This window comes from Corylus avellana, chromosome 2 (assembly GCF_965113065.1).
Source record: "Corylus avellana chromosome 2, dhCorAvel1.hap1.2, whole genome shotgun sequence".
Lineage (NCBI taxonomy): Eukaryota > Viridiplantae > Streptophyta > Magnoliopsida > Fagales > Betulaceae > Corylus > Corylus avellana.
The window spans coordinates 6,655,870-6,674,597 of NC_142491.1; the positions used below are offsets into that span (position 1 = coordinate 6,655,870).

The 18,728-nt window shown below is 31.9% G+C and overlaps 1 protein-coding gene across 7 annotated transcripts in view; it reads left to right on the forward strand.

Annotated features, from left to right (window-relative positions):
* Positions 1-1,443: 1,443 nt before the first annotated feature.
* The window catches only part of LOC132175108 (putative disease resistance RPP13-like protein 1), a 71,585-nt gene continuing 54,300 nt past the window's right edge, over positions 1,444-18,728 (forward strand). The window contains exons 1-11 of one of the 7 annotated variants that reach the window (XM_088512988.1): positions 1,444-1,533; positions 1,659-1,782; positions 3,001-6,803; positions 6,919-6,982; positions 7,155-7,223; positions 7,494-7,586; positions 8,194-8,346; positions 8,451-8,706; positions 8,824-8,945; positions 9,061-9,295; positions 11,662-11,868. In XM_088512988.1, coding sequence (XP_088369114.1) covers positions 3,018-6,773 — 3,756 coding nt within the window. In that variant the 5' untranslated portion in view covers positions 1,444-1,533; positions 1,659-1,782; positions 3,001-3,017 and the 3' untranslated portion in view covers positions 6,774-6,803; positions 6,919-6,982; positions 7,155-7,223; ... (4 more) ...; positions 9,061-9,295; positions 11,662-11,868. Of the gene's footprint in view, positions 1,534-1,658; positions 1,783-3,000; positions 6,804-6,918; positions 6,983-7,154; positions 7,224-7,493; positions 7,587-8,193; positions 8,347-8,450; positions 8,707-8,823; positions 8,946-9,060; positions 9,296-9,502; positions 9,984-10,062; positions 10,232-11,661; positions 11,869-18,728 lie in introns of those variants that run through there. The other 6 variants (XM_088512985.1, XM_088512983.1, XM_088512986.1 and 3 more) reach the window with 6 other exon arrangements.

Consider the following 18,728-nt stretch of genomic DNA (forward strand, 5'->3'; position numbering starts at 1 on the left):
GCTAAATTGAAATTAAGAGTGATGCGAACTTTTCACTTTAAAGTACAAAAACATAGAATTATGATATAATAACTCAAATTGTTCTTATCCAATTTGTAGATTATCTATTATGTTTGACACATATATGCTTTTGTGTGAATATATAATTTATAAACACTCGGGCATGTTGCAGGTTATAGAGTTTTTTATTGGTGTTTTTGATAAGAGATATGACGATTTTTTAGTTTACGATGTTATACATTGATAGTTTTTTTTTTCCTATGTTTAATGCACATTGTTTACGGGCTTAATTGATGGTTATCCTGTTCTTATCTTGAAGATATTTTGTGATTATCTTCTATGCTAATTTATATATTTTGTTTAATTCTAATTGCTTAATTTTCCCTTTTTGAAAATTTTATAATGAATTAAGGGAAATAATGGTGAGAGAGTTTTCTATCGTTGTTTTTGATACGAGGTATGACGATTTTTTAGTTTACACTGCTATTCATTATATATATAAATATTGTTTGATCAAGGACATTGATCGACAACATTGGCTTTTAGAGTTTTTATAATAGATTATGATTTTTACCTTCAAAATTTTTATGAGGTTATATCAAATTAATTTTGGGTAGCCTAATAGTTAATATAAGAAATATGATGTGTGATAATGTGTTCTTTTGATAGTCAGGAATATTTACAATACTCATTTAGGCACTTATAAGATTGTTCCAATTAGGCTTTTAGGGTGGGTATAGCTAAAAGGTTGTTTTTTATGCAAAAATTTTAAAAAATAATAATAATAATAATAATAAAAGGTTTTTTTGAATGATTATATGGTCAAAAAAATATTTATAGTTCCTTTCGTTTTATATTACATCTATAACATAACTATTTAATTCATTTCAATTTATAAGGATTACACTTTATAAATTTCTAAATTTAATGATAACCATGATTTAATGAACGTTTATTTTTATTTTGGATAGCCAATTAGTTAATTCAATGAGGAGAAGGAAATTAGTTAGTGTAATTTCTCAAACTTCTCTCTTTGAAAGTATTTTAAATAAAATTATTTTGGGAATGCAATTATGCAAGGATAAGGCCTAAGGGCATGGAAAAATGACTTGAGCATTTGTAGTATAATTTTTCATTGAGAAAAAAAGAATATAATTTTTTTCTCTCCTATTTTTTCGGAATTTATTGATATAAATAGAAAGTAAAAGAAAAAAAATATAGGGAACAAAAACAAAAATGGAAGAACATAGACTCAGATATGTCAGATTCTTTCCCTATATATAGAGTAGGTGTAGGCAATGGAAATGGCAGCGAATCATATTCCAAAGCAACAAGCCTTATTAATGAAGGCTCTTGTAAAGAGAATAATTAATATTCTGGTTGCTGATTTTATATATTTGTGGGCGAATAAGTCATTTGAAGGACAATGGTGGATATATACACAACCAACTGAACCAAGGAAGTAAAATAGGGTTGGTGAAAATCATTGAAAATGTTTCGTTGGCGTAAGATGATCTCTATTTTACTTGAAAGGTAAATAATTTATTTTACAATCATGATTTTGTTTGGTAAAATTTATCATTATCCTATCTTTTATTTACGGTTATTATATGTGAAATCTGATGTGTACGTACTCTTTCTCCCATTTCATGAAGAAGATCTTTATCAGTGGCAGACATGGAGTTAATATTGACGGCTGCAGAAACTGCAAGAAACTGCAAGAATGTGTATCGAAACTGAAAACAGGTCTCTTCCCTTCTAGCGAAGAAAACGTACATTCAGGTAACCCGCATGAGAAAGAGAAATGTTATATATTTTATTATTATTATTTATTATAAATAAAACTCTTATGTTTTACAAATAAAATTTTGATGTTTTAACTGTTTCATTAAAAGGCTAATATCTAAAACGTCACGTGCCGTAATTTTAAGTACTTTTTAATAGGACTGGTTGAGGGCACCTGTCGTAATTCTATGCAATTTTTAAGCCAAAACTCGGATATATATAATTGTCTCATATTGATATATAAACATAAAGCAAAAGAAGATGAAAATAAAATTAGATAAAGAGAGAGAAAGGGAGAATTTTAAAACTTTTTGTTTTATTCATTTAGACAATTCAATGCATTACAAATAAAACTCTTATGTTTTAATTGTCTCATTAAAAGGTTAACATCTAAAACACCACGTGTTGCAATTCTAGATACTTTTCTAATAGGACTGGTTGAGGACACGTGTCGCAATTCTACACATTCTCTAAGCCAAAACTCGGCATATATATATATATATATGATTTTTTTTTTAAGTTGGGTTTTAAACTATGTTTCATCATTTTATAAGTTTGTGACAAATTTTTTAAAATAATAAATGTTATGTGATGGTAATAAATTATTTAAAAGAAATTCTTTGAAAAATATAGCACTTCTCAAGCTCTAAATCATCTCTCACCACATCCTTACCAAACAAGGCCCTAATGTCTTACAACAAGTTTCTTTCCAATAGCAACCCGGGTTGCTATAACCAAAAATAATTGATGCAGTATAAAGTTATAAATTTTTTGTATTGAAAAGTAAAAATTTTTATTTTATAATAAATTTTTATTTGAATAATAATAAAAAGTGAAAAAAATTTAAAATATTTTAATGTTTATTTTTTTGAAAAGATTGTGAGTAAACAATAAAAAAGGACGAGTACTCACATCCTGCTCAACAAATGTTTAGCTAAAAAACACATTAATTTATTTACTTTTGCTATCTATTTTTTCAAATCTTATTCACTTTTGTTTTTTCATTGAAAATATTATTATTTTTATCTATTTTTCCTATTAAGAGAACAAAATTATTTTTATTATTAATATAAATAAAGATTTGTTGCGCTACGGTCTTCGAATACTAAAGTAGCTCAACAAATTTTTTTACAACGCTCGGAAGGGTTTGCAAAAACTCCTTTCTGATCACTGTTCTTCATTTTCTTCGATTTTTTTTTTTTTTTTTTTTTTCAGCTGCAAAGAAGAAAACGATGGCAGATGTGGTGGCAGGAGCGCTTCTCTCTGTTGTCTTCGATGATTTATTTAAAAAAATGAATCTGGAGGTGCTTGACTTCTTCCGGGGACGAAAAGTCAGAGAGGGGCCCGTAAGAAAGATGAAGATACTGTTGCTGTCTGTGATTGCGGTTCTGGAGGACGCCGAGGAAAAGGAACTCACGAAGCCTGCTTTGAAACAGTGGCTTGATGAGCTGAAAGATGCTGTTTTTGATGCGGAAGATATCTTGGATGTGATTGATACAGAAATCCGGACACGCAATTTGGCTGCTGAATCTCAAACCACTGCAACAAAGGTACGGAACTCTGTTCTGCGTAATCGTTTTGCCAAGGAGATACAACCGAGGATGGAAGGGGTTATTGAGCGATTAGAATATCTTGCAAAACAAAAGGATGTCTTAGGTTTAACAGAAGGCCTTGGAGGGAAATCAACAGAAAGATTGCCCACGGCTTCTTTGGTTGAAGAATCTGGTATTTTTGGTAGGGATCATGATAAAGAGAGAGTTATTAACCTTTTGCTCTCGTATGACGGAAGAGGCGGTGAGATGTGTGTGATTGCAGTAGTGGGTATGGGGGGAATTGGCAAGACAACGCTTGCTCAGCTTGTCTACAACGACCAGAGGGTGAAGGAGCATTTTGATCTTGAGGCATGGGTGTGTGTTTCACAGGAATTTGACGTGTTCAGGGTGACGAAAACATTTCTAGAGGCAGTAACTTCGTCAACATGTGATATTAAGGATCTGAATCGGCTTCAAGTTACACTCAAGGAGAAGTTGATGGGGAAAAAATTCCTACTTGTTTTAGACGATGTATGGAATAAGAATTATGTTAATTGGGAGGTCTTAAGAAAACCCTTTAAATTTGGGGAACAAGGAAGCAGTGTGATTGTAACCACACGTGATAATGATGTTGCATCCGTTGTACGCTCTAGTGGGACTCATTCTCTGAAAAGGCTGCCAGAAGATGATTGCTGGTCGGTATTTGCAAACCATGCATTTCACAATGGTAACACACGTCCAGAGCTAGAGGCAGTGGGCAGACAGATTGTGAAAAAGTGCGAGGGCCTACCTTTAGCCGCCAAAACAATTGGGGCTCTATTGTGGTCGAAATTGGAGGTTGATGAATGGGACAAGATACTGAAAAGTGAAATATGGGATTTACCAATTGGCGAGACACACATTCTTCCATCTTTAAGGTTAAGCTACAAATATCTACCCTCACATCTAAAGCGATGCTTTGCTTATTGTTCAATATTTCCAAAGGGTTATGCTTTTCAAAAAGATCGTTTAGTCTTACTGTGGATGGCTGAAGGTTTCCTGCAAGAGCCAAATAACAAAACAATGGAAGAAGTTGGTAATGATTACTTCCTTGATCTTGTATCAAGATCATTCTTTCAACAATCAAGTGGTGATAAATCATGTTTTGTAATGCACGACCTTGTCAACGACTTAGCAAAGTTTGTTTCTGGACAATTTATCTTTAGGCTAGAAGATGCCTGTTTTGATGGAATTTTGAACAAGACTCGGCACTTGTCGTATTTCAGAACAAGATTTGATAACTTTAAGAAGTTTGAGGCTCTTTTTGAGGTTAAGCGGTTGCGCACCTTCTTGCCATTAGAATTCTCCATATTGGACAACAATTTATCTAAAAAGGTACCGGATGTTCTATTGCCGAAGCTAAGATGTTTACGGGTACTCTCTTTGTCTCATTATGAAAATTTGGCTAAGTTGCCTGATTCAATTGGCAAAATTAAGCAACTACATTATTTGGACATTTCCTTTACTGCAGTTAAAAGGTTACCTGATTCCTTGTGTAAGTTGATCAATTTGCAAACACTCAACTTGTCATGGTGTAACAATCTAGTTGGATTGCCTAGGGATATGCGAAAACTCATTAAACTACGTCATCTTGATATTACTAGAACTGACATAATGGAGATGCCGATACAATTGGGCAGCTTAAGAAGTCTGCAAACGTTGACAAAATTTATTATCGGCAGCCGTAATGGCTCTTCCATTGGAGAGTTGGGAAAACTTACAAATCTTCGAGGAAAGATTGCTATTTTGAACCTTCAAAATGTTGTCTCTTCTACAGATGCCGCAGATGCAGGCTTGAAGGACAAGAAGCACATTGAGGAGTTGGTGTTGGAATGGAAAGCTGGTACTGTTGTTTTAGAAAGTCAAAGAACTATACTTGACAGTCTCCAGCCTCATTCGAATTTGAAAATTCTCTCTATCAACAACTATGGTGGTCAAAGTTTTCCAGATTGGGTAGGGCACGATTCATTCTTTAATATGGTATCTCTTCATCTAATTAAGTGTAAGTTTTGTTGCAGCCTGCCATCGCTTGGACAACTACCCTCTTTGCAGAACCTCTCTATTGTTGAGTTTGATGGAGTTGTTAGAGTGGGTCCTGAATTTTATGGTAGTGGTTCGTCTTCAATTAGGCCATTTAAAGCATTGAAAGTTCTAAGGTTCGAGTTGATGTTGAAGTGGGAGGAATGGTTTACCTTGGGTGCTGAAAATGAAGGTGAAGCTTTTCCTCTCCTCCAAGAGCTTTATATTCATGATTGTCCCAAGCTAACAAGAAGGTTGCCCATCCATCTTCCTTCTTTAGCCAAACTTGAGATCACAGAATGTCCACTATTGGTGTCTTCACTCCCAATGTTTCCTGCTATATGTCAATTGAATCTAACACGTTGTAATGGGGTTTTGTTAAAGGAATTGCCAACTAGAATACAGGTTCTTAAAGTTGGAGGATTTGATGCACTAGATTCCCAAGTCAACATAATGATGGGGCCCAGTAATACTTCTCTTCAAGAGTTAGAAGTTAGTGATTGTTCTTCGATTGTGTCCCTTTCCAAGGGTGATCTAGTATCTACATTAAAATCCCTTGTCATTAGGAATTGTGGGATTTTAGAGCTCCCAATGTACCCGATCTTTTCAACCCTTAAAAAATTATACTTATTTGATATTGATGGTTCTCTCAAGTCCGTCCCATTAGACTTATTTCCAAAGCTTTGTGACATCTATATCTTTGGGTGTAGGAATTTGGAATCCTTGACAGTTTCTGAAGAACATAGACATGATTTAATGACATTGCAAATACAAATCATAAATTGCCCTTGTTTTGTATCTTTTCCACAAGGTGGATTGCGTGCCCCCAACCTTACATTGCTTTGGGTTTGGAATTGTGGAAGTTTGAGGTCATTACCAGATAATATGCACATTTTCCTCTCATCTCTTGAGGATTTGCAAATAGTTGACTGTGCAAAAGTTGAGTCGTTTCCTGAAGGGGGTTTGCCTTCTAATCTAAAATCAGTTTCCATTGTTGATTGTGACAACCTCGTTGCCGGGCGAATGGAATGGGGTTTGCAAAAGCTCCCCTTTCTTAAAAGTTTGTTTATTTGTGGCGAAAAGGGAGATGCAAAATCCTTTCCGGAGGTGGGATTGCTGCCCACCAATCTGACTTCTCTTCAAATAATGAATTTTCCAAATATGAAATTCTTGGATAAGAAGGGGGTTCAACACCTCACCTCTCTGAAAGAATTGCGGATCTATAACTGTTGTATGCTCAAGTACATGCCAGAAGAGGGGTTGCCTAACTCCGTTTCTGTTTTACTTATGAACAATTGTCCTTTGCTAAAGAAACAACTTCACAAGAAAAAAGGAAAAGAATGGCTCAAGATTGCTCATGTCCACCTAATAATGATTGATGATGAATTGATTGAATGAGCTAAATGTCTAGCAAGAATCTCCACTCAGGTACGTGGTTTTTTTCTTACATTTCCTCTCTTTTATGTTTTTCTCTTTGTTTTATCACTGTCTAATTGTTTTCCTTTTTGTTTGATTAATTGTGTTGAAAATATTTGATCAAAAGAATTTAGAAGATCTAAGAGCTAGCTCGATTATGACTACACAAAGCAACACGTCCGTTTCCAAAGGTGCTTTCTTTCTTGTCCTCATCGTTTTTCTTTTGTTTTTTCTTTTTTGAGTCAAATAAAATATTTACCTTTTTATGAAATCATTTAACCCTATATATATATCGAGATATCCCTTATATTTATCATAGAATCTAATTTGATATGTCCTTTCAAGTGTGTGCAATTTTTTCAGTATGAATGGATGAAAAAGGACATGGCTTCCATTTGGTTGATCAAAAGCTCCTTGGTTAATTTTCATAGGGTAAGTAAATCTTACATATATTAACAATGTTCTTCAAAATATATACTTTACATTAATTTTAAATGTTAAAAAATGAATTTTTTTTTTTTTACCATGACTGATTTCCTGTCTGATTCTACCACATAATGTTTTATTATTGAGGGTTACATGCTTGCATTCAATTGTCCCGTGCATACAGCCTCAATTAATTTCACTTATGAAGGTGAACTTAATTTCACTTGCAAAGTAAGTTTACTTGACCTGTTGTATTGTACTGTTCCTCCTTACTAGGTGGATCCAAACTGTTTTGTGAAAGTTCCCGTGCCTGACGAACGACTCTCGAAGTGACAAGTGGTTCTGATTTAAGAAAGCGCCACGCCCAAGGTATACTGCCCGCACATCCCCTTCCAATGTAGTGCATCTCTTCCTGAGGTTTTTTGTGTGCATTCTAGCATTTTGACCAAATTACTTAACATTTTCTTATCTAATTCAAAACTTTTTGCACACTTTTTTTGTAGAGTTTCAAACATCATGCTTACAGACTTGGAAAATTGTATTTTTCCTTTTCGTTTTTTGATTTCTATGTTGGTTGTAGCTTAAGATCTGTCATGAATAATGAACTAAGAGAATGTAATCCATGGATAATAACTGTGGGTGGCTATATGCCAATGTCAATTCTTTTTGTTTATTGCATATAGTGGCTATATACCTCCGGAGTATGCAATAGATGGGCTCTTTTCCTTGAATTCTGATGTCTTTGGCTTTGATAAACATACAGTTTATGTATGTCATATTATAGTATGTATATACATAGAGTTCAAGTCCAGAGACCTCTGAAGTTCGGGGTTGTTTATATCCCTATTTGGATAACTATTCATAGTCTTTTATTAATAAATATCTATTGTTTTCTGTACTTTTGTGTGGATGTCTTCAAATCCGCATCACAAGCCTAATTAGAACTTTGATTTTCATTAATTTTGTTATTTTGCAGATTTTCAATTTATTATGATCATAGCAGATATTGGAGTGGCCTTCCTACCGTGGCCTCAGATGTCAAATTTTTGTTGTACCAAGAAATATAATTTATTTAGCAGGAAGTTTAATCAATACAAAGGATGACGACTAGGGAGGAACTTAGTAGGAGGTAGTTTGAATAAAATAGGATGAGAAATGATTCATCTCTTCTCTTGGTCTTTCTCCCATCTTTTCAATTTTCAAAATTATCATTAAATATGTGGGCTCGTGTAGGTTTCACACAAGAATCCAACAAATTCAATGGTAATTTAAAAAATTAACGAGAAGAGAGAAAGACCGAAGGATAATCCATGGGCTTTCAAATCCAAAAGCATAAATGCATTTGTAGTATGGAGCTTTGAATACAACAAACAGTGAGCAATGAGTTGGGATACAGACACTTTTGGGCTCAAGTTGGTGCAACAGAAGTTGTGGGCCTAGCATCTTCTCTTGTGTCTTTTCATACAGCTGCAACCCATGAATTCACAAGGTACTAATAAAGCTCTCAGCATTTGCAGAAATTGGAAAATATTTCCATATTAACCATAAAATAGGCTGATCTACATCTTGGCTTTATCTAGCTTTTCTTTGTTTGCATTTGGACAAGTATTGATTGGTAGGGGACCCTCCACATCTACAACACTCCCATGTGTCCCTTACAATACAACGTCTTGGAGTCGACAAATGGCTGGACTTGGGTTTTGAGCTATTTGTTCAAATAAATTTTAGGTTGTTTTAAGTTTCATATAAATTTTCTCACAATTGCTATCATTTTCTCATTCATATATATATATATATGACATATGATATGATATGATATATGTTGTGGATTTCGGTGATGTAGCATGCAATCTCATTAAGTCAACAGCTGGAGTACTACAAGGAGTATCAGCCGTAGGGTGGTGGAAATAGCAGGGAGATCAAATGCTTCAACAATAATATCTGGTGCAATCTACTTTCTTAGTGCTTGGAACGGTGACTTTCTTCAGAACTATTATATTTATCCTCTTCTTCAAGTCGCTTATTCTTTTGATCGCTTCTTCGGCATTCTCATGCAATCCTATTCAATTTTCATTCAGGTCTCTCCTCTCCTCACAATTCTTCTCAAACATAGATTATATATCTTTTACCCTTTTGTTTGTTTGTTTGTTTGTTTGTTTTTTTTTGGAAATAAAAACATTAACAAATATTTAAAACTATTTTTATCTTCATCTTAATGTTGTAAGAATTAAGAAAAAATAAACAAAATTCCTATGCATTCATTCATAAAGAAACATCTGTGACAGGGCCCGGGAGGGAGGAGAACTGGAGTGACAACACTACCCCCAATGGGATGCCTGCCAGACGTATAATATATGGGTTGGGTGGGAACGAGTGTGTGGAAAGGTTAAACAATGGCGCAATTTCCATATAAATGCAAACAAATATTACCAGACTGATGCGCCCAGTTGACATATTGAATTGGCTTTGTCACAAACCTCAAACCTCAAGTCCAAGCTTTGTTATGCCATTTATAAATGCTAAGAAAATAGAATGTATAACATAGAAACAATTGTAAAGCAAGACAGTAATTTCTGTACTTAAAGAAGTAGGAGCAGCAATATGCCATTACTAGAGAGGATTGCGCAACAGGTGTTTGATTAAATGTTCCCTCACTGTGTAATCAGGAGGTGTTTCTGTTTGTATGTATAGAAAACGTCTGTATAGCTTGTAGGTAATCTGATAAACAAAAGATGTTGAAACTCAATACAATGCAATGTTATCTCTTATCTAAATGTTTATTATCTTTGTGAGATGATGTTCTTGAGTGAGATGGTATCTTGTTTTTTTTTTTTTTATGAATAAGCATTTCATTAAACCAGAGCTCAAAATAGAGCAACTCCACAGCACAGAAACAGCTCCTTACAAAGTCAGGGGACACAACCCCTTACAAAGAAAACAGAGGAAACAACCCCTCACAAAGCAAAAAACAGGGGAAACAACCTACAAATCAAAATTACGAAGAATAGTAGTAGGTAAATTCCACAAAGAGCACAACAAAAGGTTTTCCTTAGTGTGATGGTATCTTGGCTGTGGAAGATTTTCTCAGCCGTGGAGGACTCTGCATCTGCAGAGTTCTCTACAGTGGAGGATACTTCTACATCTTCATGTTGTTTCTTATGAACTCTAGGTAATCAAACTTGTCACTAATGATAGTTCAAAGAGTAATGCTATTCGGTAAATTACTATATCACTGTCATACAACTTGATGATGTGAAAGTGAAAATCAGTTATTGAAACAACTCTTGCAAATATCGGTTAATTTGCTCATCCCTACTAAATATCATTACTCTAGTTCAAAATGGATGCAGATCTTTTCCTGGTAATGGAAATTATTAGCACACTGACCTCTTGAGTGTTCAATGGGTCCAATTGTAAGATCCTCTAATGGCTTCATAATATCAAGTTCTGCATCTTAATTTTTGCTGAGTGCTTCTTTAGGTTGTAGCTCAATGGAATCACGAACAAGCTGGCTGTTTGTTAATACCTCTGCAACTTTCCAAAAATAACAAAAGAGAAAATATGGTCCAAAAATAACAAAAGAAAAAATATAAGTCCAAAAATAGCAAAATAGAAAATAAGACTTAATTTGTTAATACCTCTGCATTTTCCAAAATAGCATCCGTTGCACCTGCTTAGTGCTTTCTTCATATATATGGGATCTGATGGATAGAATTTTTATGAAACTAGCGAAAAACATTAGAAGGAAAAATTGCATGAAACTTTTGTCTGACAGCTTTTCTTGGGAGACTTTTATCCAAGTCCTTGGGAGACTTTTGGAAACAATAATGGAGTCTGGAGTATTTGATGGTGAAAGGTCGGTCGTGCCTTGGTGATTGTTTTGTCTTTTTCTAAAGCAATTATGTTAGTTTGTTCCTTTCTTGTTTCTTGCTTATACTGATGGGAATTTAAATGGAACATTGCTGTTTTTTTATTTTTTTTTAGCAATTGGACTATGTTATGGTACTCAGGAAAGAAGGATAAAATTATATTATGGTAATCCTAATTGTTAGGGTCATGGCCTCCTCAAATGGTACGGTCCTACCTTGAGGCTATGCCTTTGGACACCAGATAATTTCAAGTACTTGTCATATTGAGAAGGTAATTAGCTTTAAGTAAAGTGAGATGGATTATAAAATCACTCACAGTGCTAAGTTTTACGTTGATTCTTTGATAAGTGAGATTAAACTTTATAAGTGATTTTAGAGAGTTTAAATCGCAACTAACGTTTTTTTTTTAGTCGTTATAGTCCATCTTAAAAGTTCATATTTCTTCTACTAAAATAAGCATTGTCGTACTTTGTTCTATTGTAATTCTTGAATTTTATACTTAATTATGAAATATTGTCCAATAATAAACTTGACCCTATATAGAGTATTAATGCCAAAGAATGATGTTTTTGTAGGAATTAATGTTGAATGTGCTTTGCAAATGTTCACTCATATAGGGAGAAGTCTTTATGGTCTCTTTGGAGCATCACCAGAAGGAATAGATATGGCAATGGTGCGTTGAGAGAAGATTGGCATGTGGGACCAGCTGGGTTCAAAAATAATAAATAAATAGAAAGTTGGCCTATCAGATGTAACAGTGAATATGAATGTACAAAACAAAAAGAAAATAAAAAATTGCAGGTACACGTTATTCTTTTAACCTTTTTTTTAAAAAAAGATTTATTATTAAATTTGTGAGTTCATACACAAATTCACAAATTTACTCATTTATTATTCGAAGATAATTAAAAGATAGTTAGGATAGTAAATTTTATTATTTCTCAAAAAAAAAAAAAAAAAAAAAAAGGAGGTATTTTTTTTCATGAACAAAGTTTTCCTTCAAATTGGATTGTTGAAATTTTTTTCAACTTAGCCTATAAAAATGATATTTATTCATTTGTTTTAATAACATGTGAGATGAACATGAGTTTTTAATAAATTTATTTAAACTTTGTCATTGCTATTAAAAAAATATGTGCATCTCACATGTTCAAAAAATACATATCATTTTTATAAATTAGGTTAAATTTTTTTTTTCTAATTCAATTTGGAGAAACTATTTCTTCGTCTGCAACAAAAAAAAACAAAAGGATGCCAACTTCAAGGCCAGATGTGCGTGTCAGATGGGAATAAAAAAAGAAAAAGAAAAAAAAAAAGCTAAAAAATTGACAACTAAAAGAGAGACAAAGCAAACATTAAAGAGTCCAAACACACAGAGATTAAGGAAGAGATAAATTCTAAACAAACAACGGGAGGAGAGCATCATGTGGTGGTTACTGTGGGCCGGTGATTATAATACGTGGCCCAGATCTCAATCCGCATTGAATAATGGTGTAGTGGGCTCGATTAAAAAAAAAAAAAAGAAAAAAAAAGGCCGGCTGTATTACATGGAATATCAATATTCCTAATGCTTCTACCTTGGGAAAGGGAAACACGTGACTCGATGGATTGTCGACTCACGCAAGAAAAGTAATGAGAATCTTTTGGGCACAAATTTTTTTTTTTTTCAAATTAGACTTGAAAGAGATTTTCTTTTATCTTTGAGTATTTTAAAAATTAATATTTGGGTCTTAAGTTAATAAAATGATAATAAATAATAGTTAAAAATATTAAAAAAAATATGTAGAAAATGACACCTGACATTTATTAAAGTAGTTTAAAAAAAATTTATGTTCATTTTATTTAAAAAATATACTAACTCTTTTATAAAGAGGCTTACTAAATTAATGTATAGCTTATTTATTAGAGAAAAACAAAACAATTAGTTAAAAGAAATGTAATAGTTACCAATAAATAAGTTGCACATTAGTTTAGTAAGCCTCTATTAGTAAAATAGTTAGTACTCCTAGTATTTCTCATTTTATGATAATATGGTAATCATAATTAACATTTGATTTTTTTTTTTTTAATAAAGACTTATCAAAAAGTTGATTGGACTATTACATCAACATTATTAGATAATTACAAGATAAAAAATGGTTGTTTCTAATTTTGAAATGAGTCACGCTACATTCCACATTTATAGATCTAATAATTGATTTTTTAAAAAGAGTAGATGGTAGAAAGATAAAAAATAAAAAAAAAGATAGGAGAATGCTAAATATCATTTCTTTTTATCGATCTCACAACTATCCATCAGGAGCTCTAACTAATTTTTGAGGTATTGGGTCTAATTTTTGTGCTTATTGAAGGTATTAGGTCTAATTTTTATACTTAATTTAACAAATATTTTTCTTTCAAACTAATTAAGAAAAAATTTGTGTCCTTCCTGGAATCGTATTCCGATTGATGCTTTCTATGGGCGAATATTTAAAGTCACTTAAAGGACAATGATGGATATGGTCATGATTTTGAGTACGACCTCTATAAACTTTTATGGAACACGATTTTTCTGAATTTTTCACTCCTTTTGATGTCAGTAATTCTTCCAACATATAGTACAACAAGGGAAACTATGCTTTTCTTAGTTGTAATAATGTTTACATGTGCTTTTGTCAAAAAAGAGTTTTAAAGTCAAATTTTGTTTTTTCCAAACAAAAACTTTAATCTTATTATTATTTTTTCCCAAAGAGTATTTTTTTTTGCCCATTCTATAATTTTTTTTTTTTTAAAAAAAAAAAAATCAAATAAGTGCTTTTAGAATTTTTTACAAAATATGTCCATTTTTTATTTAGCACAACTATTTAAGTACTAAAAGTACTATTTAAATTTCTTAATACAATTCCTAATAAGCTATATTTCAAGTGAGCAATCAAGCCTCCATACAAGAATGCATTAATTAGGTTCTAGACAAACGAACAATCACAAAATTGAGGATTTTTATACAAGGGTTAAATTTACTTTACTTCATAAAGTTTCAGTAGTTTTTCAATTCGAAGCCTAATGTTTAAAAATTGGCAATGTACCCTCCTAATATTTTAAAAAATTTCAATTCAGACCTTTTGTTACTAATTTTCGTCAAATTTGATAAAAATTTATGAAATTACGTAATTACCCTCAATGTTTTTTTTTTTTTTAATTTCTGTCTAATTATAAGAAAATTAGTAACGGAAGTTCTGAATTAAATTTTTTTTGAAATATTAGGGAGTACATTGCTAATTTTTAAACATTGGGGTTCGAATTGAAAAACTCTTGAAACTTTAGGGGTAAAGTGAATTTAACCTTTATATATATATATATATATATATATATATATATATATATATATATATATATGAAACCTGATTATCTTTCTACATTCATATCACGATGTAGTTGCAATGCTTTGATATGATACACCGGAATCCATAGACCAGATTGAAGGATTTACCCTTTGATTGTTTCGATTTGGAGATTTTAATTTAGGGTTTGAATTTACGTGGGTTTTGTTGATTGAGTTTTTCTTGATTTGTTGATTATCGTCGTTGAGGTAGGGTTTGATGGCCATTAGAGCTTCCAAATTTGGGTGGAGGTTGAACTCAGTGTGGTGAGGATGGAGCTGGCTGCCGATGGCTGAGAATAAGTCGTTGCTCGTGGGTGCCTAAAAGGAAGGATGAAAGTAATAAATTTGTTGATGGATTGGCTGCATTCATTCCTATTCTACTTGTTGTGTTTAGGTGATGTGTCAAAATTTTAGTGGATGTTGTAAAAATGAGTTTTGCAGATGGTCCGAATAGAAAGGACTCTTTATATATATATATATATATATATATATATATATATATATCACTTTTTATTATTATTTAAATACAAAATTATTACAAAACAAATTTTTTTTTATACCAAATATTATTATTTTTTCACTTTTTTTTTTTTTTACCCAATCAATTTATGCTACGGTACAAGTCAAAAGCCAATTTTTGCATGAATTAGGTTCTAGACAAACAACAATCACAAAATTGGGGACTTTTATACAAGGTTAAATTTACTTTACCTCATGAAGTTTTAGAAGTTTTTCAATTCGAACCCCAATGTTTAAAAATTGACAATGTACCCCCTTAATATTTCAAAAAATTTCAATTCAGACCTTCTGTTACTAATTTCCATCAAATTGGATGGAGATCTATAAAATTACGTAATTACCCACAACGTTTTTTTTTTTTTTTAATTTCCGTCTAATTAGACGAAAATTAGTAATGGAGGTTCTAAATTGAAAATTTTTGAAACATTAGGGAGTACATTGCTAATTTTAAAACATTGGAGTTCAAATTGAAAAACTCTTGAAACTTTAGGGGGTAAAGTGAATTTAACCTTTTATATATATATATATATATGAAACTTGATTCTTTTTCTGCATTCATATAACCATGTAGTTGCAATGCTTTGATATGATACACCGGAATCCATAGACCAGATTGAAGGATTTACCCTTTGATTATTTCGATTTGGGGATTTTAATTTAGCGTTTGAATTTATGTGGCTTTTGTTGATTGGATTTTTCTTGAGGTGTTGATTATCGTCGTTGAGGTAGGGTTTGATGGCCATTAGAGCTTCCAAATTTGGGTGGAGGTTGAACTCAGTGTGGTGAGGATGGAGCCAACCGCGGGTGGCTGAGAATGAGTCGTGGCCCCTGGGTGCCTGAAGGGAAGGATGAAAGTGATAAATTTGTTGATGGATTGGCTGCATTCATTCCTATTCTATTTGTTGTGTTTAGGTGATGTGTCAAAATTTTAATGGATGCAGTAAAAATGAGTTTTACAGATGGTCCGAATAGAAGAGACTCTTTTATATATATATCATTCACTTTTTTTTATTATTTAAATACAAAACAAATTTTTTTTATACCAAATATTCTTATTTTTTCACTTTTTCAAAAAAAAAAAAAAAAAAAATTTTTTTTTTACCCCATCAATTTTTGCTACGGTACAAGTCAAAAGCCAATTTTTGCATTAATTAGGTTCTAGACAAACAGACAATCACAAAATTGAGGATTTTTATACAAGGGTTAAATTTACTTTACGTCCTGAAATTTCAGAAGTTTTTCAATTTGAACCCTAATGTTTAAAAATTGGCAATGTACCCCCTAATATTTCAAAAAATTTAAATTTAGACCTTCTGTTACTAATTTCCATCAAATTTGATGAAAATTTATGAAATTACATAATTAACCTCAATTTTTTTTAAAAAAAAATTTCTGTCCAATTAGAAGGAAATTAGTAACGGAGGTTCTGAATTGAAATTTTTTGAAACATTAGGGGGTACATTGCTAATTTTTAAACATTGGGATTCGAATTAAAAAACTCTTAAAACTTTAGGGGGTAAAATGAATTTAACCTCTATATATATATATATATATATATATGAAACTTGATTCTTTTTCTGCATTCATATCACCATGTAGTTGCAATGTTTTGATATGATACACCGGAATCCATAGACCAGATTGAAGGATTTACCCATTGATTGTTTCGATTTTGGGATTTTAATTTAGGGTTTGAATTTATGTTGGGTTTGTTGATTGGGTTTTTTTTGAGTTGTTGATTATCATGATTGAAGTAGGGTTTGATGGCCATTAGAGCTTCCAAATCTGGGTGGAGGTTGAACTCAGTGTGGTGAGGATGGAGCTAGCTCAACCACCGAGGATGGAGCCAGCCGCTAGTGGCTAAGAATGAGTCGTGGCCAGTGGGTGCTTGAAGGGAAGGACGAAAGTGATCAATTTGTTGATGGATTGGCTACATTCATTCCTATTCTATTTGTTATGTTTAGGTGATGTGTCAAAATTTTAGTGGATGCTGTGAAAATGAGTTTTGCCGATGGTCCGAATAGAAGGGACTCGTTTTTTTTTATATTACATCAATCACTTTTTATTATTATTTAAATACAAAAATTATTACAAAACAAATTTTTTATACCAAATATTCTTATTTTTCACTTTTTCACAACAAAAAAAAAAAAAGAAATTATTTTTTTTACCCAATCAATTTTTGCTACGGTGCGAGGCAAAAGCCAATTTTTGCTACAGTATGACACATTATTTGAGATTTGAGAATCAAACTTTGAGAAAAAAATATGATAAGTATGTCACATTTCTGGCTGATGAGATTCGTTTGTTAAATGGTTTTCGGGTTTTAGTGGTTTGATACAGTAGCAAAAATTGATTGATGTAAAAAAAAAAAAAGTAAAATGTTTTTTTTTTTAGAAAAAAAAAGGTGAAAAGTAAAAATGTTTGGTATGAAAAATATATATATATTTTGTAGTGATTTTTTTATTTGAATAGTAATAAAAAATTATTAATGTGATGTAAAAGTAAGAAAAAGTAATATAAATAGTATTGAAACGAAATCATTTATCAAACACAGCCAAAGAAACGTCAAAAAGAATCTTGTAGAGAGGCTTTGGAAGAATAAGGACAAGAAAAGATGGGGAGACGTGCCACATGTGGGGTTGTATGAGTTGAGGTTTACCGTTGGGATTCCCTTGTCCGGTTTGGTGGTAAGGCAGGCACTCTTGTACAACTACTGTATATAGTTTGTATTACTTTCTCTTGGTTGGCTTAAAAATAATATTTTAAGAAAATAGAGAGCGAAATAAATAATCTACTGAAATTTGTATTAAAAAAAACGTAGTTAAAATAAAATAAAAATGAATTTTTAATTGACAAAAAGGAATGATATCTTGGAAAAAGTGTTAAGAATTTTATTTTTATTTTTGTTTTGACACTGAAAACAGAGAGGCTGATTTTATGACGAGGCTGGCACCCCCTATTACATCCAAAATATTTGTTAAAAAAAAAAAAAGGAAAAAAAAAAAGAAAAGAAAAGAAAACAATCGTAAGGGTTTGATGAGTAGCAAAATCTCAAAGGCGCATCCATATTTATATTCATAGTTTCAACCCCAACAGAATCCAAATGATAGGCTTCCCAGTAAAACTCAAACAGATCGATCGAGGACAATAAACATTTATGTGATAAGGATAAACAAGATAACCTTTCAAGTTAATTAGTTTTGTACTTCAATGCATGTGTAAATAGATTGTCATTATCTTATGGTGACATAATGTCATAATGTCATAGTGATACAAATTTGTTTAAAATTCACCATTAAAAATCAGTTTGTAAAATGAGAGTGTCCAAAGCTTATATACAAATGGTTAATATGTATTTAAGCCATATGGAACACTTCAAATTATAACATACTACAACATTCCACAACCGACATATTCTACCGACTATGAGCCGATGATAGTCTTTTTTCTTTTAGAGACTTTACTCATATATTAGTATTCAATTACTTAATACTAGATTTATACATGGTACTAAAACATTTTAATCCACCAAATAGGTCACCCCCTCCATGATTCTATACTTGATAGTGGCTGTTTCTAATACCAAATGATACAAATATTTGATATAAATCATCATTGAAAATCAGTTTGTAAGGGAAGGATGCCCAAAAACTTATATACAAGTCATTAAAATTGCATTAAAATCATGTTAGACATCTAAGATCATAACATGTAACATATAATATAATAGCCGGTTTTGCTATGTTATGGCCTGTTAAG